At 41.0% G+C, this 24199-nt stretch overlaps 1 protein-coding gene across 1 annotated transcript in view; it reads right to left on the bottom strand.

Moving 5' to 3' along the window:
- The window catches only part of LOC122808799 (deleted in malignant brain tumors 1 protein-like), a 1006762-nt gene that overhangs the window by 650012 nt on the left and 332551 nt on the right, over window positions 1-24199 (bottom strand). Inside the window, exons 3-4 of the mRNA XM_044079852.1 lie at window positions 11440-11748; window positions 183-491 (exon numbers count right to left, since the gene is read on the bottom strand). Of these exons, the coding sequence (XP_043935787.1) occupies window positions 183-491; window positions 11440-11748 (618 nt within the window). The remainder of the gene's footprint in view (window positions 1-182; window positions 492-11439; window positions 11749-24199) is intronic.

Raw genomic sequence — 24199 nt, forward strand, 5'->3', positions numbered from 1 at the left:
AAAATAACACTTCTATGGCACAGCATTTAATTAAATGTTCCATTAATACTCTATACTATTAAACTGACAGTCAAATACAGATGTCATATGATTAGTACTGGTAGATACAAACTAACAGAAGTTATAAAGCAAATACTGTTCCACAAATATACCAGTTTAGGGAGAAAAACACATGTGGTTACCTTCGCAATGAACTCCAGCAACTTGCCAGCTGGCACAGTTATGTAATTTCCATCCGCTGGATGGGCACTGCTTCAGTGACAATTCAGATCCTGCACAGTTCACATCATCCAGCATTATTGATCCAGTTCCTTCTCCATATTGAGTTGTCCATTGTGTTGAAACAGCAGATCCACATCCCAGATATCTGCAGACAACTTCAGCTTCCTCCATTCCCCATCCATCATAACACACTGTGTGCCAGTCATTGCCATGATAGATCTGCACTCTTCCAGCACATGAATGAGGGCCATTTACTAGTCGTAATTCCACTGAAACAAGATTGAAAATGTATGGGGGAAAGTAAATACATGTGTGGCTTCTTTGAAAACTGCACCAAATTCATTGCAAGTGGAACAAATGTGCCAAATGTTTAAGAAAAAGAGATATCAGTACCATAAAAAATGATATGCATCTTATGGCAAATACATTTCAAAATACTGCAGTTAAAAAACAAAACTTAACCACAGGTGGACAAGACTAAGTGAACAGGACAGAAATATGTCTAATTCATGCATTATATACTGTGTATACTAATGAAGATGAAAATTATACAGACCAACTATATCAGTGTCATCTAAAACATGTTAAAATTTTTGCATGTTATGTATATAATACTACTGTAACTGACTAGAATGTGTTGTTATAGATACACAAGAAAAACAAATATTTTGCAACTATCTTACTAACACAGTAGCACAGTGAGTAATAAGAAATGAGAAGGATTGTTGCTGTATATGTTGCAGCAAAAAACACACCTACAGTAGTCAACAGGGACACAGTGGAAGGTTTGGTAGTACATGCTTAACTCAGCAAGACTTCCTTGCTGATCTGAAAGCTGCAGAAATTAAAGTTGCAGTCATGATTCTAATAAACCAGCGACTTATTGATCAATACTGGAAGTACAACTCAATGAATCTTCATTACTGTTTTGCACTCGTCGTAGTAATTGAGAGACACACATCTGATAGTGTCATATATTATATATTCATACTCAGATTTTTTTTTTTTTTGAGTTTATATGAATTCATAGAAAGTGATCACTGTTTTGGTCAGATTCTTCAAATGTAAGCAGGAACAGCTCATTGAAAAGCAAGAAGACCTCAATCACTGAACCATAAAAGACCTAATGTAGGAGTGTATGTGAAGACTTCCATCATAGAATCATACCAGACCTAATGTAGGAGTGTATGTGAAGACTTCCATCACAGAATCATACCAGACCTAATGTAGGAGTGTATGTGAAGACTTCCATCACAGAATCATACCAGACCTAATGTAGGAGTGTATGTGAAGACTTCCATCACAGAATCATACCAGACCTAATGTAGGAGTGTATGTGAAGACTTCCATCACAGAATCATACCAGAACTAATGTAGGAGTGTATGTGAAGACTTCCATCACAGAATCATACCAGACCTAATGTAGGAGTGTATGTGAAGACTTCCATCACAGAATCATACCAGACCTAATGCAGGAGTGTATGTGAAGACTTCCATCACAGAATCATACCAGACCTAATGTAGGAGTGTATGTGAAGACTTCCATCACAGAATCATACCAGACCTAATGTAGGAGTGTATGTGAAGACTTCCATCACAGAATCATACCAGAACTAATGTAGGAGTGTATGTGAAGACTTCCATCACAGAATCATACCAGACCTAATGCAGGAGTGTATGTGAAGACTTCCATCACAGAATCATACCAGACCTAATGCAGGAGTGTATGTGAAGACTTCCATCACAGAATCATACCAGACCTAATGTAGGAGTGTATGTGAAGACTTCCATCACAGAATCATACCAGACCTAATGTAGGAGTGTATGTGAAGACTTCCATCACAGAATCATACCAGACCTAATGCAGGAGTGTATGTGAAGACTTCCATCATAGAATCATACCAGACCTAATGTAGGAGTGTATGTGAAGACTTCCATCACAGAATCACACCAGACCTAATGTAGGAGTGTATGTGAAGACTTCCATCACAGAATCATACCAGACCTAATGCAGGAGTGTATGTGAAGACTTCCATCACAGAATCATACCAGACCTAATGTAGGAGTGTATGTGAAGACTTCCATCACGGAATCATACCAGACCTAATGTAGGAGTGTATGTGAAGACTTCCATCACAGAATCATACCAGACCTAATGCAGGAGTGTATGTGAAGACTTACATCATAGAATCATACCAGACCTAATGTAGGAGTGTATGTGAAGACTTACATCACAGAATCATACCAGACCTAATGTAGGAGTGTATGTGAAGACTTCCATCACAGAATCATACCAGACCTAATGTAGGAGTGTATGTGAAGACTTCCATCACAGAATCATACCAGACCTAATGCAGGAGTGTATGTGAAGACTTCCATCACAGAATCATACCAGACCTAATGTAGGAGTGTATGTGAAGACTTCCATCACAGAATCATACCAGACCTAATGTAGGAGTGTATGTGAAGACTTCCATCACAGAATCATACCAGACCTAATGTAGGAGTGTATGTGAAGACTTCCATCACAGAATCATACCAGACCTAATGCAGGAGTGTATGTGAAGACTTCCATCACAGAATCATACCAGACCTAATGTAGGAGTGTATGTGAAGACTTCCATCACAGAATCATACCAGACCTAATGTAGGAGTGTATGTGAAGACTTCCATCACAGAATCATACCAGACCTAATGCAGGAGTGTATGTGAAGACTTCCATCACAGAATCATACCAGACCTAATGTAGGAGTGTATGTGAAGACTTCCATCACAGAATCATACCAGACCTAATGTAGGAGTGTATGTGAAGACTTCCATCACAGAATCATACCAGACCTAATGTAGGAGTGTATGTGAAGACTTCCATCACAGAATCATACCAGACCTAATGTAGGAGTGTATGTGAAGACTTCCATCACAGAATCATACCAGACCTAATGTAGGAGTGTATGTGAAGACTTCTATTACTGAATCATACCAGACCTAATGTAGGAGTGTATGTGAAGACTTCCATCACAGAATCATACCAGACCTAATGTAGGAGTGTATGTGAAGACTTCCATCACAGAATCATACCAGACCTAATGTAGGAGTGTATGTGAAGACTTCCATCATAGAATCATACCAGACCTAATGTAGGAGTGTATGTGAAGACTTCTATTACTGAATCATACCAGACCTAATGTAGGAGTGTATGTGAAGACTTCCATCACAGAATCATACCAGACCTAATGTAGGAGTGTATGTGAAGACTTCCATCACAGAATCATACCAGACCTAATGTAGGAGTGTATGTGAAGACTTCTATTACTGAATCATACCAGACCTAATGTAGAAGAGCATGTGAAGACTACTAGCACAGAATATTAACAGACCTAATTTAGGAGTGTATGTGAAGACTTATTTCCCAGAATCATACCAGACCTATTGTAGTAGTGCAAGTGAATACTTCTATCACAGAATCATACCAGACCTAATGCAGGAGTGTATGTGAAAATGTCGATCACTGAATCATTCCAGAACTAATGTAGGAGTGTATGTGAAGACTTCTATCAAAGATTCATACCAGACCTAATGTAGGAGTGTATGTGAAGACTTCTATCACTGAATCATACAAGACCTAATGTAGGAGTGCACGTGAAGACTTCTATCAAAGATTCATACCAGACCTAATGTAGGAGTGTATGTGAAGACTTCTATCACTTAATCATACTAGACCTAATGTAGGAGTGCATGTGAAGACTTCTATTATTGAATCATACCAGACCTAATGTAGGAGAGCATGTGAAGACTTATTTCCCAGAATCATACCAGACCTATTGTAGCAGTGCAAGTGAAGACTTCTATCACAGAATCATACCAGACCTAATGCAGGAGTGCAAGTAAATACTTCTATCACGGAATCATACCAGACCTAATGCAGGAGTGTATGTGAAGACTTCTATCACAGAATAATAACAGACCTAATGTAGGAGTTCACGTGAAGATTTCTATCACTGAATCATAACAGACCTAATGTATGAGTGCACGTGAAGACTTCTATTACTGAATCATAACAGACCTAATGTGGGAGTACACATGAAGACTTCTATCACATAATCACACCAGACATAATGTAGGAGTGCACGGGAAGACGTCATAGAATCATACCAGACCTAATGTAGGAGTGGCAGTGCACATGAACACTTTTATCACAGAATCATACCAGACACAATGTAGGAGTGCAAGTGAAGAGTTTTATCACAGAATCACACTAGACATAATGTAGGAGTGCATGTGAAAACTTCTATCAAAGAATCATACCAGACCTAATGTAAGAGTGAATGTGAAGACTTCTATCACTGAATCATACCAGACCTAATGTAGGAGTGCAAGTGAAGACTTCTATAACAGAATCATACCAGAACTAATGTAGGAGTGCATGTAAAGACTTCTGTCACTGAGTCATAACAGACCTAATGGAGTGCCCATGAAGACTTCTATCACAAAATCATACAGAACTGAAGGTAATTCTACTCAATGCTAGAAGTCTAAACCTCAAAATGCACTCTCTCGAGGCACTCCTAAAAATGGAGAACATCAGTATCTGTGCAGTAACCTGGTTCTAGGCTTCAGAGAGCACCCTTGCAAGACCAGGCTACAACTCTTAGGTTCATAGGTTTATAGGTAGGTACTAGGCTATCTGCCCGAGGACATTTATAAGCCTAGCCAGAGTGTGTCAGCTTTCGCTGCCCCATTGATTAATGAACTGATCCTTTGTCAAGCAGAGCCAATGAAGTGATCCCAGGGGTGTATTTTCTGTTACCCATCCACTCGTCAAGGTTTCTCTTGACGAGTGTTAGTGAGGGGCTCTGCCTGATGCAATTTGGAATTTTGTTCCAAAGAATGGGGAGTCTCTGTGACAGGAATCTATCCCTCCAGCATGTTCTATTTATTGCTGTGGTGAGGTTTAGCTCACTAGAGTGCGTGGCTCGCAGTGACTTGGATTTCTTTAGGTGGAGCATGTCCATCAATTCTGAGTTGGACATGGCTTTGTAAGTCAGGTAGAGATCACCTCTGAATAAGCAATATGCCACTGAGTACAGCCGGAGTTTTTTCATTCGGGCTGCATAGGACATATGTTTGAGACCAGTAATCCTCTTAGTGAGGTACTTTTGTGGTCTTTCCAGCTGTTGGAAGTGTCTTGTGAGGTACATCCCAAATGGGGCATTGTACTCTATGATGGGTCTAATGAGTGACGAGTAGAGGGGCACTATAACCTCTTTATTTCTAGATGCAAACCCTTTAGCAATTAGATGGGCCACATAGAAGGATTTTCTAACTACTTTGGCAATATGATTGTAAAAGTAGGGATTACTATCTACCTGGGTCCCCAGATCTCTTATTACCTCTTCTGTATTAAGGGGGCTGCCACCTATATGGTAATTTGTGGGTGTTTTGTTTTTCCCAAATGGGATGACTATGCCTTTTTTTGGCATTTAGCTTGAGGCCATGACTTTGACACCAGGTATCCATCTCAGTAAGGCCCTTTTGGAGGATGTCTGTGTCAGCCGGAGAGTCAGTTATGATTCTCAGTTTTCAGTCATCGTCGAACTTGGTTAGCGATAGTCCTCCTGTGTTTGCCTGTACTTCTGAGAAGTATATGCTGAGCAGTAGGTGTCCCATGACCGAGCCTTGCAGGACACCACTTGTGACTGGTTTAGAGTTGGACCTGGAGCCAGCTATTCTTACCGTGTGAGTTCTGTCTGTAAGCCAGTTGACAACCCATCTCATGACGTAGGGGTTTATGTTCAGGCTGGTGAGTTTTTTTGTAATACCCGAGTGGGGAATGGTGTTGAAAGCCTTGGCGAGTTCAAAGTAAGCTGTGTGAACAACCTTTCCCTCATCTATGGCCTTGGTGACTGTCTCGCAGAAGTCAACCAGGTCTAGTAGGCATAATCTGCCCTTAACAAAGCCGAACTAGGTTGGTTCAAGTGTTTGTAGGTTCACAATGTCTTTGTTAATGAGTTTCATGATGATGCGCTCCATAGCCTTGCAGATCAGGCTAGTCAGGCTTATGGTGCGATAGTTACCAGGGTCAGTCGTGGCCCCTCCTTTGTGGAGAGGAATAGCCATTGCTGTGCACCATTCTATGGGCACGTAGCCTCTGGAGAGGCTGAGGTTGAACAGCGTGTTTAGGTGAGGGGTTAGTTTGTTCTGTAGTTCATGCAAGATGGTGCCTGGGAAACCATCTGGTCCCATTGACACTGTGTTTTTGGCTTTTGAAAGGGCTGTTTTCACCTGTGCGTCTGTGATTTTTGGGACACTACACTTTTCTGGTATTGTTGTGGGCCCTTTGGAGGTGAGAGGGGGTGAAGTTTGCATTGAATCTATCTGCCAGGATGTTGGCAATATCAGTAAGTTCAGTATATTTTGTGCTATTTTGCACTAGTTCAGTGCATATCTGCAAGTTGCCACTTAGATTCTTAACATAGCTAAAGAAGGCTTTGTGGTTATCTTTTAAATCCTTGGCTATTTTTCTTTCGAAGTTAACCTTGGATGATTTCATGAGGGACCTTAGTTTCTTACTGATACTGATTAGGGATGTCTTTCCTTCTTGGGATTTGCTTTTTTTCTGAACTAGTTTCCTCCTTCTATTGTATAGCCTGTTTATTGCAGGGTCCACCAAACTGGTTTCCTTCTCTTAGAGGAGTGAGTCTTGGTTTTGCTAGGGATGGCATGACCCATGCATCCTTGTAGGTGCTCATAGAGTGCATTTGTAAAGGTTTTTGCATCTTAGGCAGCATTATCCTTTAGCGTGGGGGCTGTGAAACTTACCACCTCTGTCTTAAGTAAGGTGAAGTTTGCTTTAGAAATGTTTTTATTGTGGTTTCCTTAGTTGGGGGTGATGGTGGGGTGTGGACATCCAGAGTGATTAGTTTATGGTCTAATCTAACCAGTGATGGGTTGACCTCCGGTGTGGATCACCTGTTGCCTATGTTGGTGATGACCAGGTCGAATATGTTTTCACCTCTGGTAGGGGAGTTTACCAGCTCATCCAGGGCATTTGAGTTGATGAATTCCAGGAAGTGCTGGGCCTGGGAATTTGTACTCAAGTAGTTTTCCCAGTTAATGGTAGGGTCTTGCCACACTTTTTGGCCACCAAACCAAGACTGAAACACTAAAGGTGGAGGAGTGTCCATATTCACCAAGGATATTCACACCTCCAGGCTAGTTGCCCAACACAATGCATCTGAAATTCTCCAGGTGTAACTAACATTAGGTAAGACTGCAATCCAAATTGTAGCTTGCTACAGATCCCCCACCATGCCCGAAGATTCTCACTACACCTTTCTAAACATACTGGAAAATATTAAGATACAGCCAAACATCCTAATACTTGGTGATTTCAACTACACTGCCATTAACTGGGAAAATTACTTGGGTGCCAACACCTTTTCCCAACTGGTTCTTGGAATTCATAAATTCCAATGCCCTGGATCAACTAATCCATTGTCCCACCAGGGGCTCCAATATGCTAGACCTAGTCATTACCAACATGGGAGATAGATGCTCCACACTAGTGGTCACCCCCTCATTGGTCAGGTCTAACAATAAGCAAATCACCCTTGACATTCACATCCCATCCCCACCCCCCAGTAAGGAAACCTCCATAAAAAACTTCTTAAAAGCTAACCTCATGCTATTCACGTCTGAAGTGACAAACTTCATGACACCCATGCAGACGGGAGCTGAAAGTTCGACTGCTGAATCCTACACTAAGGCACTATACGTGCACATCCACTTGTGCATGAATCATGCCATCCTAAATAGAACCAAGACGCTCTCCTCCAAAAAAGAGGAAGCCAATCTGGTGGTCCCCTGCCATAAACAAACTATACAACAAAAGAAAGAAAATGTTGCAGAAAAGAGGAAAATTCCAGGATGCAAAAAACTCCCTTACCAGCCTCAGTAAGAAGCTGAGATCCCTCCTAAAATCCTCCAAAGCTAGTTACAAAAATAAAATTGCCAAAGATTCCAAAGACAACCACAAGGCATTCTATAGTTATGTCAAGAATCTAAATGGCAATGCTCAGATATGCTCTAAGCTACAACAGAATGGCATTAAATATACTGATCCCAAGGATATTGCCAAAATCCTGGCAGATCGATTTAGTGCCAACTTCACCCCCCTCTCACCCCCTAAAGGGCCCATCTTAATACCAAATGATTGCCAAATTCCGCTAATCATGGCCACACAAGTAGAAACCGCACTCTCCAAAGCGTAGAATACAACATCCATGGGACCAGATGACATCCCGGGCTGTGTACTACATGAACTACAAAATGAACTGGCACCTCACCTAAGTGTCATGTTTAATCCTAGCCTCACCTCAGGCTTCGTGCCCACTGAGTGGCGCACAGTTACAGTTATCCCACTCCACCTTGGATCTCAGATACTACTGTCCCATCAGTCTGATGAGCCTGATCTGCAAGGGCATGGAACACATTATCATGAAACTAATAAACAAAGATATTGGCAACCTTAAAACACTGGACCCCACCCAATTTGGGTTCGTGAAGGGCCAATCTTGTCTTTTGAAACTGATAGACCTCTTTGAATCAGTCTCCAGAGCTGTGGACAAAGGTAAGGCGGTCCACACAGCCTATCTGGACCTCGGAAAGGCCTTGGACACCATCCCCCACTCTGGGATCATAGATAAACTTACTAAGCTGGACATAAATCCCTACATCACTCGATGGGTTGCCAACTGGCTTACTGACAGAACCTAGACTGTAAAAGTAGCAGACTCCAAATCCATCCCCAGACAAGTGACAAGTGGAGTACCTCAGGTTTCAGTCCTGGGACCGCTCTTGTTTGGCATCTACTTCTCTGATGTACAGGCCAACACTAAGGGACTCCGGCTAACAAAGTTTGCAGATGACTGCAAACTGGGAACCATTATTGAATTCCCAAATGATGTGGATATTCTACAAAAGGGCCTTACAGAAACAGATGCTTGGTGCCAGAGCCATGGGCTCAAACTTAATGCCAAGAAATGTATAGTTATCCCTTTTGGGAAAAAACATGTACCCATAAATTACTACATAGGTAGCAGTACACTAAACACCGAAAGTGTGATGAGAAACTTAGGGACATAGGTGGACAATGGTCTCACCTTCGATAACCACATCACCACAACAGTCAGGAAATCCTTCTATGTGGCACACCTTATCACTAAGGGCTTTTCATCCAGAAAAAAGGAGGTCATTGTCCAACTGTACTCATCTCTCATTTGACCCATTATAGAGTACAACGCCCCATTTGGTATGTACCTCACAAGACATATGCAACAGCTGGAAAGTCCGCAGAAATACCTCACTAAAAGAATCACAGGCCTAAAGCAGATGTCTTATGCTGACCATCTAAAAAAACTCCAGCTATACTCTGTGGCATATCATCTACTCAGAGGTGATCTCTGCTCAACATACAAGGCCATGTAAAACCCTATACTGTTGGACATGCTCCACTTAAAGAAATCCTAATCCCTCAGAGCCACACACTCCAGGGATCTAAACCTTGTCATCACAATGTACAAAACATGCTGGAGGGATAGGTTCCTGACCCAGAGACTCCCCATACTCTGGAATAGACTGCCTATACATGTCAAGCAGAGGCCTTCTTGGCCCTCTTCAAAAGGAACCTTGACGATTGGATGGGAGATAGGAAATTCACCCCGGGGATCATGTCAGGGTTTCAAGGAAGTAAATATTGTGGGAAGAAATATCCAGGGAATTGTTATGGCTAGGCTTGTATAGGCCCTAGGGCTGATAGCCTAGTACCAAGCTATGAACCTATGAACTAATGTAGGAGTGCAAGTGAAGACTACTAGCCCAGACCCTTAACAGATCGAATGTAGGTGTGCATGTGAAGATTTCTAGCTCAGAATTCTAATGTAGGAGTGCATGTGAAGACTTCTGTCACAGAATCATACTAGACCTAATGTAGGAGTGCATGCGAAGACTTCTATCACAGAATCATACCAGAACTAATGTAGGAGTGCACGTGAAGACATCTATCACAGAATCATATCAGACCTAATATAGGACTGCACGTGAAGACTTCTGTCACTGAATCACACCAGACCTAATATAGGAGCGCACGTGAAGACTTCTATCACAGAATCATAGCAGACTTAATGTAGGAGTGCATGTGAAGATTTTATCACAGAATCATACCAGGCCTAATGTAGGAGTGCACGCGTAAACTTCTATACCTGAATCATAACAGACCTAATGTAGGAGTGAATGTGAAGATTTCTATCACTGTATTATACAGATCTAATGTAGGAGTGCACGCAGAGGCGCCGGAAACTGTTGAAGCCTGGGTGGGGGGGGGTGGTGACAGGGGAACTTCTTCATCTAAAAAGGACAATTTTTTAAGCTGTTTGCTACCACAACATAGGTTCATTTGAGGACATTTTAAGCTTATGCAATTTCCATTTTGGTGCTTGGATTAACATTTTAAAAAAAGGGGGAAGGAAGTAGAACTATAACAAAGAAAATTTATTTAGAGAAAGAATATTTATAAAAGATAACATTACAAATAACTGACTTAGCTTGAGAGCTCTGGCAAATGCATCTGTCTCTGGAAGCTGCGAACGAGATCTGAGGTAACTAGTAGAGAGGCATTGTGGGTAGTGCTTAAGCTGGAGAGATTTTTGGGCAGCGTGAAATGTAGTAATGGCTGAATCAGTTCCGATGTTCAAAACTGAACCCATCAGCCAAGGATAAATGAAGATTGACAACATCAGGTCATATGTCTTTAGTCAAATTAAACACAGACAGAGAGAGAGAGAGAAAGGAGCTTTCAATAAAATAATTTTGCAGTTCTATCTAAAAATGCGATGACCAAGGCTTTGAGGGAACATACATTTCAAATATTTTTGCCACAGAGATTTAAAACATAATGTTGACATAGTATGTGCATTGTACAGCTTTTATTTACCTTCTGATTATTTTGAAAATTGAAGTAAAAAAAGAGACAATAAAACAAAATAACACTTCTATGGCACAGCATTTAATTAAATGTTCCATTAATACTCTATACTATTAAACTGACAGTCAAATACAGACTTCATATGATTAGTACTGGTAGATACAAACTAACAGAAGTTATAAAGCAAATACTGTTCACAAATATACCAGATTAGGGAGAAAAACACATGCGGTTACCTTCGCAATGAACTCCAGCAACTTGCCAGCTGGCACAGTTATGTAATTTCCATCCGCTGGATGGGCACTGCTTCAGTGACAATTCAGATCCTGCACAGTTCACATCATCCAGCATTATTGATCCAGTTTCTTCTCCATATTGAGTTGTCCATTGTGTTGAAACAGCAGATCCACATCCCAGATATCTGCAGACAACTTCAGCTTCCTCCATTCCCCATCCATCATAACACACTGTGTGCCAGTCATTGCCATGATAGATCTGCACTCTTCCAGCACATGAATGAGGGCCATTTGCTAGTTGTAATTCCACTGAAACAAGATTGAAAATGTATGGGGGAAAGTAAATACATGTGTGGCTTCTTTGAAAACTGCACCAAATTCATTGCAAGTGGAACAAATGTGCCAAATGTTTAAGAAAAAGAGAGATCAGTACCATAAAAAAAATGATATGCATCTTATGGCAAATACATTTCAAAATACTGCAGTTAAAAAACAAAACTTAACCACAGGTGGACAAGACTAAGTGAGCAGGACAAAAATATGTCTAATTCATGCATTATATACTGTGTATACTAATGAAGATGAAAATTATACAGACCAGCTATATCAGTGTCATCTAAAACATGTTAAAATTTTTGCATGTTATGTATATAATACTACTGTAACTGACTAGAGTGTGTTGTTATAGATACACAAGAAAAACAAATATTTTGCAACTATCTTACTAACACAGTAGCACAGTGAGTAATAAGAAATGAGAAGGATTGTTGCTGTATATGTTGCAGCAAAAACACACCTACAGTAGTCAACAGAGACACAGTGGAAGGTTTGGTAGTACATGCTTAACTCACAAAGACTTCCTTGCTGATCTGAAAGCTGCAGAAATTAAAGTTGCAGTCATAATTCTAATAAACCAGCGACTTATTGATCAATACTGGAAGTACAACTCAATGAATCTTCATTACTATTCTGCACTTGTCTTAGTAATTGTGAGACACAGATCTGATAGTGTCATATATTATATATTCATACTCAGATTTTTTTTTTTTTTTGAGTTTATATGAATTCATAGAATGTGATCACTGTTTTGGTCAGATTCTTCAAATGTAAGCAGGAACAGCTCATTGAAAAGCAAGAAGACCTCAATCACTGAACCATAAAAGAACTAATGTAGGAGTGTATGTGAAGACTTCCGTCACAGAATCATACCAGACCTAATGTAGGAGTGTATGTGAAGATGTCGATCACTGAATCATTCCAGAACTAATGTAGGAGTGTACATGAAGACTTCTATAACTGAATCATAACTACCTAATGTATGAGTGCACGTGAAGACTTCCATCACAGAATCATACCAGACCGAATGTAGGAGTGTATGTGAAGATGTCGATCACTGAATCATTCCAGAACTAATGTAGGAGTGTATGTGAAGACTTCTATCACTGAATCATACAAGACCTAATGTAGGAGTGCACGTGAAGACTTCTATCAAAGATTCATACCAGACCTAATGTAGGAGTGTATGTGAAGACTTCTATCACTTAATCGTACTAGACCTAATGTAGGAGTGCACGTGAAGACTTCTATTACTGAATCATACCAGACCTAATGTAGAAGAGCATGTGAAGACTTCTATCACTGAATATTAACAGACCTAATTTAGGAGTGTATGTGAAGACTTATTTCCCTGAATCATACCAGACCTATTGTAATAGTGCAAGTGAAGACTTCTATCACAGAATCATACCAGACCTAATGCAGGAGTGCAAGTGAATACTTCTATCACAGAATCATACCAGACCTAATGCAGGAGTGCATGTGAAGACTTCTATCACAGAATAATAACAGACCTAATGTAAGAGAGCATGTGAAGGCTTCTTTCACAGAATCCTAACAGACCTAATGCAGGAGTGCATGTGAAGACTTCTATCACAGAATCATACCAGACCTAATGTAGGAGTTCACGTGAAGATTTCTATCACTGAATCATAACAGACCTGATGTATGAGTGCACGTGAAGACTTCTATTACTGAATCATAACTGACCTAATGTAGGCGTACACATGAAGACTTCTATCACATAATCACACCAGACATAATGTAGGAGTGCACAGGAAGACGTCATAGAATCATACCAGACCTAATGTAGGAGTGGCAGTGCACATGAACACTTTTATCACAGAATCATACCAGACGCAATGTAGGAGTGCAAGTGAAGTGTTTTATCACAGAATCACACTAGACATAATGTAGGAGTGCATGTGAAAACTTCTATCAAAGAATCATACCAGACCTAATGTAAGAGTGCATGTGAAGACTTCTATCACAGAATCATACCTGACCTAATGTAGGAGTGAAAGTGAAGACTTCTATAACAGAATCATACCAGACCTAATGTAGGAGTGCAAGTGAAGACTTCTATAACAGAATCATACCAGAACTAATGTAAGAGTGCATGTAAGAGTGCATGTAAAGACTTCTGTCACTGAGTCATAACAGACCTAATGGAGGGCCCATGAAGACTTCTATCACAAAATCATACAGAACTGAAGGCAATTCTACTCAATGCTAGAAGTCTAAACCTCAAAATGCACTCTCTCGAGGCACTCCTAAAAATGGAGAACATCAGTATCTGTGCAGTAACCTGGTTCTAGGCTTCAGAGAGCACCCCTGCAAGACCAGGCTACAACTCTTAGGTTCATAGGTTTATAGGTAGGTACTAGGCTATCTGCCCGAGGACATTTATAAGCCTAGCCAGAGTGTGTCGGATTTCGCCGCCCCATTGATTAATTAACTGATCCTTTGTCAAGCAGAGCCAATGAAGTGATCCCAGGGGTGTATTTTCTGTTACCCATCCGCTCGTCAAGGTTTCTCTTGACGAGTGTTAGTGAGGGGCTCTGCCTGATGCAATTTGGAATTTTGTTCCAAAGCATGGGGAGTCTCTGTGACAGGAATCTATCCCTCCAGCATGTTCTATTTATTGCTGTGGTGAGGTTTAGCTCAGTAGAGTGCATGGCTCGCAGTGACTTGGATTTCTTTAGGTGGAGCATGTCCATCAATTCTGAGTTGGACATGGCTTTGTAAGTCAGGTAGAGATCACCTCTGAATAAGCAATATGCCACTGAGTACAGCCAGAGTTTTTTCAGTTGGGCTGCATAGGACATATGTTTGAGACCAGTAATCCTCTTAGTGAGGTACTTTTGTGGTCTTTCCAGCTGTTGGAAGTGTCTTGTGAGGTACATCCCAAATGGGGCATTGTACTCTATGATGGGTCTAATGAGTGACGAGTAGAGGGGCACTATAACCTCTTTACTTCTAGATGCAAACCCTTTAGCAATTAGATGGGCCACATAGAAGGATTTTCTAACTACTTTGGCAATATGATTGTAAAAGTAGGGATTACTATCTACCTGGGTCCCCAGATCTCTTATTACCTCTTCTGTATTAAGGGGGCTGCCACCTATATGGTAATTCGTGGGTGTTTTGTTTTTCCCAAATGGGATGACTATGCCTTTTTTTGGCATTTAGCTTGAGGCCATGACTTTGACACCAGGTATCCATCTCAGTAAGGCCCTTTTGGAGGATGTCTGTGTCAGCCGGTGAGTCAATTATGACTCTCAGTTTTCAGTCATTGGCGAGTTTGGTTAGCAATAGTCCTCCTGTATTTGCCTGTACTTCTGAGCAGTATATGCTGAACAGTAGGTGTCCCATGACCGAGCCTTGCAGGACACCACTTGTGACTGGTTTAGAGTCGGACCTGGAGCCAGCTATTCTTACCGTGTGAGTTCTGTCTGTAAGCCAGTTGACAACCCATCTAATGACGTAGGGGTTTATGTTCAGGCTGGTGAGCTTTTTTGTAATACCCGAGTGGGGAATGGTGTTGAAAGCCTTGGCGAGGTCAAAGTAAGCTGTGTGAACAACCTTTCCCTCATCTATGGCCTTGGTGACTGTCTCGCAGAAGTCAACCAGGTCTAGTAGGCATAATCTGTCCTTAACAAAGCCAAACTGGGTTGGTTCAAGTGTTTGGAGGTTCACAATGTCTTTGTTAATGAGTTTCATGATGATGTGCTCCATAGCCTTGCAGATCAGGCTAGTCAGGCTTATGGTGCGATAGTTACCAGGGTCAGTCGTGGCCCCTCCTTTGTGGAGAGGAATAGCCATTGCTGTGCACCATTCTATGGGCACATAGCCTCTGGAGAGGCTGAGGTTGAACAACGTGTTTAGGTGAGGGGTTAGTTCGTTCTGTAGTTCATGCAAGATGGTGCCTGGGAAACCATCAGGTCCCATTGACACTGTGTTTTTGGCTTTTGAAAGGGCTGTTTTCACCTGTGCATCTGTGATTTTTGGGACACTACACTTTTCCGGTATTGTTGTGGGCCCTTTTGGAGGTGAGAGGGGGTGAAGTTTGCATTGAATCTATCTGCCAGGATGTTGGCAATATCAGTAGGTTCAGTATATTTTGTGCTATTTTGCACTAGTTCAGTGCATATCTGCAAGTTGCCACTTAGATTCTTAACATAGCTAAAGAAGGCTTTGTGGTTATCTTTTAAATCCTTGGCTATTTTTCTTTCAAAGTTAGCCTTGGATGATTTCATGAGGGACCTTAGTTTCTTATTGATACTGATTAGGGATGTCTTTCCTTCTTGGGATTTGCTTTTATTCTGAACTAGTTTCCTCCTTCTATTGTATAGCCTGTTTATTGCAGGGTCCACCAAACTGGTTTCCTTCTTTTAGAGGAGTGAGTCTTGGTTTTGCTAGGGATGGCATGACCCATGCATCCTTGTAGGTGCTCATAGAGTGCATTTGTAAAGGTTTTTGCATCTTGGGCAGCATTATCCTTTAGCGTGGGGGCTGTGAAACCTACCACCTCTGTCTTAAGTAAGGTGAAGTTTGCTTTAGAAATGTTTTTAGGAGTGCACGTGAAGACTTCTATCACTGAATGATATCAGACCTAATGTAGGAGCCTACGTGAAGAGTTCTATCACAGAATCAAGCCAGACCTAATGCAAGAGAGCAAAAGAGCCTGAACAAACTGGCAACCAACTCTCTTTAATAGTTCCAATTGATTTTGAAGCGCTTTTCGGCTGATCCAAAAGCCTTCATCAGAATACAAAAAAACACACAAACCAGCCCATTTAAATAGTAAAATGCCAAAAAAAGGTGCCAAAATGAAAAAAACAATTAATCAAATAAAGTACCATTATACCATTTGGCAAATTATGTTAAACGCTTGTAATGTACCTGGTTTAAATGATGCAATTTCTATCAGCAGTTTGCTGAGACTTAGGAGTTTAAGCAGATAACAGAATACTGCACATTTGATGAGTATAAATGTTTCTTGATTATTATTATTATATTTTATTTTAACATAATAGGGTCAAGTAACTTTAAGATATAATGGTACTTTATTTGATTAATTGTGTTTTCATTTTGGTGCCTTTTTTTGGCATTTTACTGTTTAAATGAGCTGGTTTGTGTGTTTTTTGTATTCTGATGAAGGCTGTTGTATCAGCCGAAAAGTGCTTCAAAATCAATTGGAACTATTAAAGAGAGTTGGTTGCCAGTTTGTTCGGGCTTTTTTGTTTTTATCTAGTTTGTGTTTCATTATGAGTTTTACTAATGCAAGAGAGCATTTGAAGACTACTAGCACAGAATATTAACAGACCTAATGTAGGAGTGTATGTGAAGACTTCTTTCCTGGAATCCTAACAGACCTAATAGGAGTGCATGTGAAGACTTCTATTTCTGGATCAAAATGACCTAATGTAGGAGTGCATGGGAATACTTATATCACAGAATCATACCAGACGTAATTTAGGAGTGCAAGTAAAGACTTCTATCACATAATCATAAAGGACACAATGTAGGAGTGCAAGTGAAGAGGTCTGTCACAGAATAATAACAGACCTAATGTACGAGTGCACATGAAAACTTCTATAATACAATCATAACAGAATTAACATAGGGGTGAATGTGAAGACTTCTATCACTGAATCATAGCAGACTTAATGTAGGAGTGCATGTGAAGACTTCTATCACAGAATCATACCAGATATAATGTATGAGTACACGTGAAGACTTCTATCACTGAATCATAACAGACCTAATGGAGTGCATGTGAAGACGACTAGCACAGAATCTTAACAGATCTAATGTAGGAGTGCATGTGAAGATTTCTAACACAGAATTCTAATATAGGTGTGCATGTGAAGACTTCTATCACAGAATCATACCAAACCTAATGTAGGAGTGCATGTGAAGACTTCTATCACAGAATCATACCAAACCTAATGTAGGAGTGCATGTGAAGACTTCTATCACAGAATCCTACCAGAACTAATGTAGCAGAGCATGTGAAGACTTCTAGCATAGAATCATATCAGAAATAATGTAGGAGTGCATGTTAAGACTTCTGTCACTGAATCATACAAGACCTAATGTAGGAGTGCATGTGAAGACTACAAGCTCAGAATCTTTACAGATCTAATTTAGACGTGATTATGAAGATTTCTGGCACAGAATTCTAAAGTAGGAGGGCATGTGAAGACTACTATCACTGAATCATACCAGACCTAATGTAGGAGTGCATGTGAAGACTTCTATCACTGAATCATACCAGACCTAATGTAGGAGTGCATGTGAAGATTACTATCTCAGAATCTTTACAGATCTAATGTAGAAGTGCATGTGAAGATTTCTAGCACAGCATTCTAAAGTAGGAGTGCATGTGAAGACTTCTATTACAGAATCATACCAGACCTAATGTTGGAGTGCATGTGAAGAATACTAGCTCAGAATCTTTACAGATCTAATATAGGAGTGCACATGACGGTTTCTGTCACTGAATCATAACAGACCTAATGGAGTGCATGTGAAGACTTCTATTATAGAATTATCCCAGAACCTATGAAGGGGTGCATGTAAGGATGACTAGCACAGAATCTTAACAAATCTAATGTAGGAGTGCATGTGAAGATTTCTAGGACTGAATTCTAATGTAGGAGTGCATGTGAAGACTTCTATCACTGAATCATAACAGACCTAATGTAGGAGTGAATATGAAGACTTCTATCAATGAGGCATAACAGAACTAATGAAGGAGTGAATGTGAAGACTTCTGTCAATGAATCATACCAGACCTAATGTAGGAGTGCACATGAAGACTTCTATCACTGAATGATATCAGACCTAATGTAGGAGTGTACGTGAAGAGTTCTATCATAGAATCATGCCAGACCTAAAGTAGGAGTACAAGTGAAGACTTCTATCATATAATCATGAAAGACATAATGTAAGAGTGCAAGTGAAGAGTTCTATCACAGAATAATAACAGACCTAATGCATGAGTGCACATGAAGACTTCTATCATGCAATCATAACAGAATTAACGTAGGGGTGAATGTGAAGACTTCTAACACTGAATCATACCAGACTTAATGTAGGAGTGCACATGAAGACTTCTATCACAGAATCATACCAGACATAATGTATGAGTGCACGTGAAGACTTCTGTCACTTTATCATAATAGACCTAATGGAGTGCATGTGAAGACTTCTATTACAGAATCCTACCGGACTAACGTAGGAGTGCATGTGAAGACAACTAGCACAGAATCTTAACAGATCTAATGTAAGAGTGCATGTGAAGATTTCTGCCACAGAATTCTAATATAGGAGTGCATGTGAAGACTTCTATCACAGAATCATACCAAACCTAATGTATGAGAACATGTGAAGACTACTAGCATAGAGGGCAGGATTCACGAAGCCTCCATGTAAGAGATACAAGGCTTACATGGAGGCTGCAGTTAAACGGTGTGACGTCAGCATGTCATGCATATGCATGAGGGCATGCTGAATCACTCCTAAGGCTAACACGGTCCGTGAAAGACAGTAGGGGGCGTGTCCGTAGACTGAGCCCTGCAAGCGGACATGCCCCCAGAAGAGTAAAAGTGCCCAAAGTAAACACCCACGACAGAGTCCATGGAAATGTGAATAAACACAGCACAACACATGCCCCCACAAACTATGAACATAAAATATATAAATGAACATGTTATATATATTTTTTTTAAATCGTAAAGATGTTTGCCCGTGAGTGCGCTCGTTTGCGCGGGCGTGCCCGTAGCTCAGACACAGTTAGCAGTAAGTGGAAAAGCATATAAGAACTAACTATGCAAATTAAGCCAAAAAGCAATAGCGTAGCGGTAGAGACGTTGGCTGAAGAGCAGGCAGTCATGGTTTGAGCCCCCACAACATCAAGTTTTATTTTTAGTAAAATAAGCACGAAACAAGTCCCTGACATATATGTACACATATAAAATGATATTCTATGTAAAATGTAATGAAATAGGCCATTTATTTTGAAGAAATGTGAGATAACAAAATAATAAAAAATGCCAGATGTGCCTATAGCTGAGCTACAGTTTAACAAGATCAGTGCATCTGCCCATATGTGAGCAGTGGTTTAACAGGTGTAAAATGAGTGCCCGTAGGTGAGCAGTGGTTTAACATGCTGAAACTGTGTTCCCCTAGCTGAGCTGAGCGTAATATGCGTGCTTACAGCCAAATGAAGTGTAAACCAGCGTAACCCGTTTGCGCGGAGCTGCGCACCGCGCCAACAAGCTAACCGACGGGCAATGTTAAGCAAGCTGTAACAAAACTGCCTTTACACAGACACAACCCCTAGCCTGTCTAGACAGTCATAAAATATAAAAAGCAGTGCCAGGTTCAAACCCAGGATACCATGCACCATAGTCAAGGTACTGAACCACTAAGCCACGACAACTGTACTTAGAAATGCAGTAATAGCAAATATATAGGAATGGATAGAAAGTGGAGCATGACAAAGCAGCTTTTTTGAAGTTGATACAATTCCAAAATGGCCAATCACAGATAAGTGCGGGAAAAACGGCATATATAAGCCCCATAGGTGGGAATACACAGCATAAACGATTGTAGAACTAACTTGCAGCCAGAATGTCAGGAGTAGGTGAGGGTAGTTGCTTTTGAGCACAGAGGTAGGGCGTTGAGGAGTCCAGATACATGGTCTGGCTCCTAGTCCACAATCATGAGGCCCAACTCATGCAGGGCCAGGTCCTGTGGGGAGCATATAGGGCTGAGGTGTGGGACCGGTTGGCTCATGATCTCACCAGTGCTACAGGGATTCCAAGGACTGGTGAGCAGGTCCGTCACCACCATGCGGACCTGAAGAGACGTAAGCAGGACCAATTGAACCTTTGGATCCAGGAGGCCCGGCAAATGCCCAACGCCCCACTACTGAGTAAGTTACATTTAATCATGTATGTAAGAAATTAAACTAGCTGATATTATGGAGATGTGTATTCCAATATTATTTCATTTATATTACAGATGCAGGTGTCCGTTCTGCGAACCACAGAGCCTATGATGATAGGCTGGTGCAGTTGCGCCACCAGGCAGGTCAGTAATCCTCTCCCAGTAACGGTAAAGAAATATAAAAGTATGACAGTTAGAAAAAGACTGCAGTGTAGTCACTAAGTAATAAAATGTGCAAGTAACAGTGTAAGAGTGTTTGCAAGTATTGCTTGATTACAAAAGTGTGTTGCAGTCTGTAATCCAAACAGAAAAATGAAAATGTCTGAAATAAAGTCTGAAATAAAGATGCCCCACCTGTAATATAATAGTACACAACCTGAAGCAGGCTGAAAAGTACAGCTGCAGAAGATGAGCAAATCACATGTGTGAAATATATCCCTGTTTAAATACTGAAACATGACAGAAGTGAGACTGTTGGAAAGGATTGTAATAACTACAGGTAAAACATGTCAATAAAGCCTAGAAGTAAGTACCATCCTGAATAGTAAAATGAAAACAAGTGAGAGAGTGTGAGAAAGAGTTATGAATCCACCAATAAAGTAGTAATAACCCCTGAATAAAGTATACTGCAGTCAGTAAAGAATGAAATGAATGTGACAAGCAGAACCAAACTGTAAATGTGTTCAAAGTGTTGCTGCAGCTGGAATGTGTATCCCAAAATCTGGATATGTTGCTCTCAGTCTGCAATATGCAGATAGTATGATTGTCTGAAATACCAAACATCCACAGTTGTCGATAGCTATATAAAGCAAATGTAGCAGGATGATGTAGCTGAACAAAGCCAGATATGAACGTGTATGAATAACAATAAAATGTATATTGATGTAGCAGTAACAGTCCTATCACCAAATTGAAGTAGTTATCATATAGGAAACTGTAGTTAGAACAGTAGTGTGCATATATCTGCAGCTATTAGAAATGTACAGCATATGTATTGGTATATGAAGGTGTTAATAATATTTTCTTCACCCCACCCTATAACCACATATAATCCATTCCACGTGAAATTGGTATGTGCAATCACAATTAACACCCCTGGACATTACATTTGTCCTGTTGGGTCATAAATATTTGCATGTACGTTGATGCATCTGCCCTGTTCATACATCCAAACCTGATGGCCTGTTGCCATCAATGAACCCTGCATGTTGTTGGACTCTGTATTGCTGTTCATATTATGCATGTGTTATGCTCGCTGTTCAATGGTGTGAATATCTGGGTATTTGGTTAATGGGAATACTAATGCATGCTGTTACAACTAATTGTGAATGGTATTGTATGTTACTAACCCAAACTGTCATGACATAATGCAAAACATAGGACGACAGGGAAGGCGGGTTCAAGCGGATCCACCTCTCCCACCTCAGCTGGCGAGTGCAACTGGCACTAGTGCCCAGTCTGGACCCTCCTCCGGTGGCCCTGTGCCACCTGCAGGTGGAAGCACTGCAGGGGATGGGGCCCATCCCCTCCTCTGCAAGTGTGGCCGGAGGAGAACCACCACTCACCCTCCATAGTGTCTGGACTGTGGTGCATAGGGAGATCCGGGACTCTGTTCTTGGACCCCTACGCCAACTTGAGGCACAGGTGGCATGACTTATGGGCATGCCTGTTGCCCGACCTACACAGCCCCAGCACAGCCCCGTCCTGGGCAGTGAAGGAACAGTGGCAACTGCCCATGGGTGGGGATATCAGTTCCACTGTTGCCATCTGTGGGCTCATGGGCTCTGGATATCCAAACATCCGTCCCCGTCAATTGTGTAACCCCCCCACATGTGTCATACACCGCCCCTGTATGCGTCTTGTTTGTCTTGTCTGTTGACCTACCCAACCTACCTCCCCAGCTATACCGACTTCCTTCACCTGCCATACCACTCTCACCTGAAAAAAAAAAAAGGGCACTCTGTACCCACAAAAAAATTACGCCCCATACATAGCTGCCCATTCCGCACACATGTCTGCTGGACATGGAAACTATCAATTACAATTGGCTGTACAACAAGTATTATTGTTGTCCTGACACCACTCTCAGGGGTGGAAGCTTTCAAATGTCACACCAAATTACATACATATGCACAGCTGTTGCTGATGAAGAAATGGGCAGCTATGGGCCTTACCTACATCCTTCCTGCAAAACCCAAGCTTGTTTCCCTACTGTCTTACCCTCTTTGTGACCCCTTTTACATCACTTTCCTGTCTCCCCATTTTCATTTCTTTCAAAGAAAATAGCGCAGGTGTGCACCAGAGTAAGCACTGTTAAGCGGTTGTAAGCGGGTGTGCGCGGAGGTGAACGCCAGTGCACATGCGGGAGCTCCGCGCAAACCAGTGCTAACCCGGTTACAACTGCTTAAATGTGCCTTAGTCACTCTGATTGACAGGTCCTGTAGTCAGTTCAAAAGCAAAATAAAATCCCACTATCAGTCCCGAACCCAGGACCTTGGAAACAGTAGTCTGCATGACCTACCACTAAGCCATGACTGTTATAAAAGCGCATTCTGCTAAAATAAATATATCATGTAATAGTAGGGATGAATGTAAAGGGAATATAGGATGTGTAGTACACAAAGCATGTCATTTATACTTACTGTCAAAACTACTGGATTTCCATAATAGTAGTGTGTGAACAGAAACAGCCATGCTAGTTGGTAGCTAGTAGGTAATAATGTCAGTTAATGTACATATATAAATGTATATTTATATATATATATATATATATATATATATATATATATATATATATATATATACTTGTAGGTGTCAGTGTGCATACACACTTACTACAGGAAACAGGAGAGAGGAATGGAGAAATGTGAATCTACAACACAGCCTGAATCATGAGAGAGACTCTAACCTTTACACTCACAGAACAGTGTCCACAGCATACCAGCATGGTCCCCGCCCTTACAATCTGAAAGGGAAACGCCTATCTCACATACCCTTTTACAGCACTGTCCTGAAATCACAGTGAGAACTGCAATCAGTACACAACTAGCTGCATGCAATTAGCAAATGCTGGCATACAATTGGTGCAGAGGCCATCACATGGACTTATGCAGATACCTACAAAAGCATCCTGTACTCACACTCCACACATGCAATACTTTCATTGCACTGTCTGGTGGCAGACAGAGAGAGAGACAGAGAGAGAGAGAGAGTGAGAGTGAGAGAAAGAAAAAAAAATAAGAAGAACACAAACAACAACACACGGTAAACAAACTAAGTTGAAGCTGTCAGCAGTGTCAGTACCAAGCTGGGCTAGCAGCAGCAGGAAGCTGTAGTAACGGTAATTCAACCAGCTGTGACAAACACAGGTAATGTAAAGTAACAAGTTAATAGTCTACATACTGTGAACCCTCCATATGTGTCATAGGTCTGTATCTATAGGTATGCCCATGTGATATGTTGT

Source organism: Protopterus annectens, chromosome 1.part1, assembly GCF_019279795.1.
Source record: "Protopterus annectens isolate FY-2018-M chromosome 1.part1, PAN1.0, whole genome shotgun sequence".
NCBI classification, from domain to species: domain Eukaryota; kingdom Metazoa; phylum Chordata; order Ceratodontiformes; family Protopteridae; genus Protopterus; species Protopterus annectens.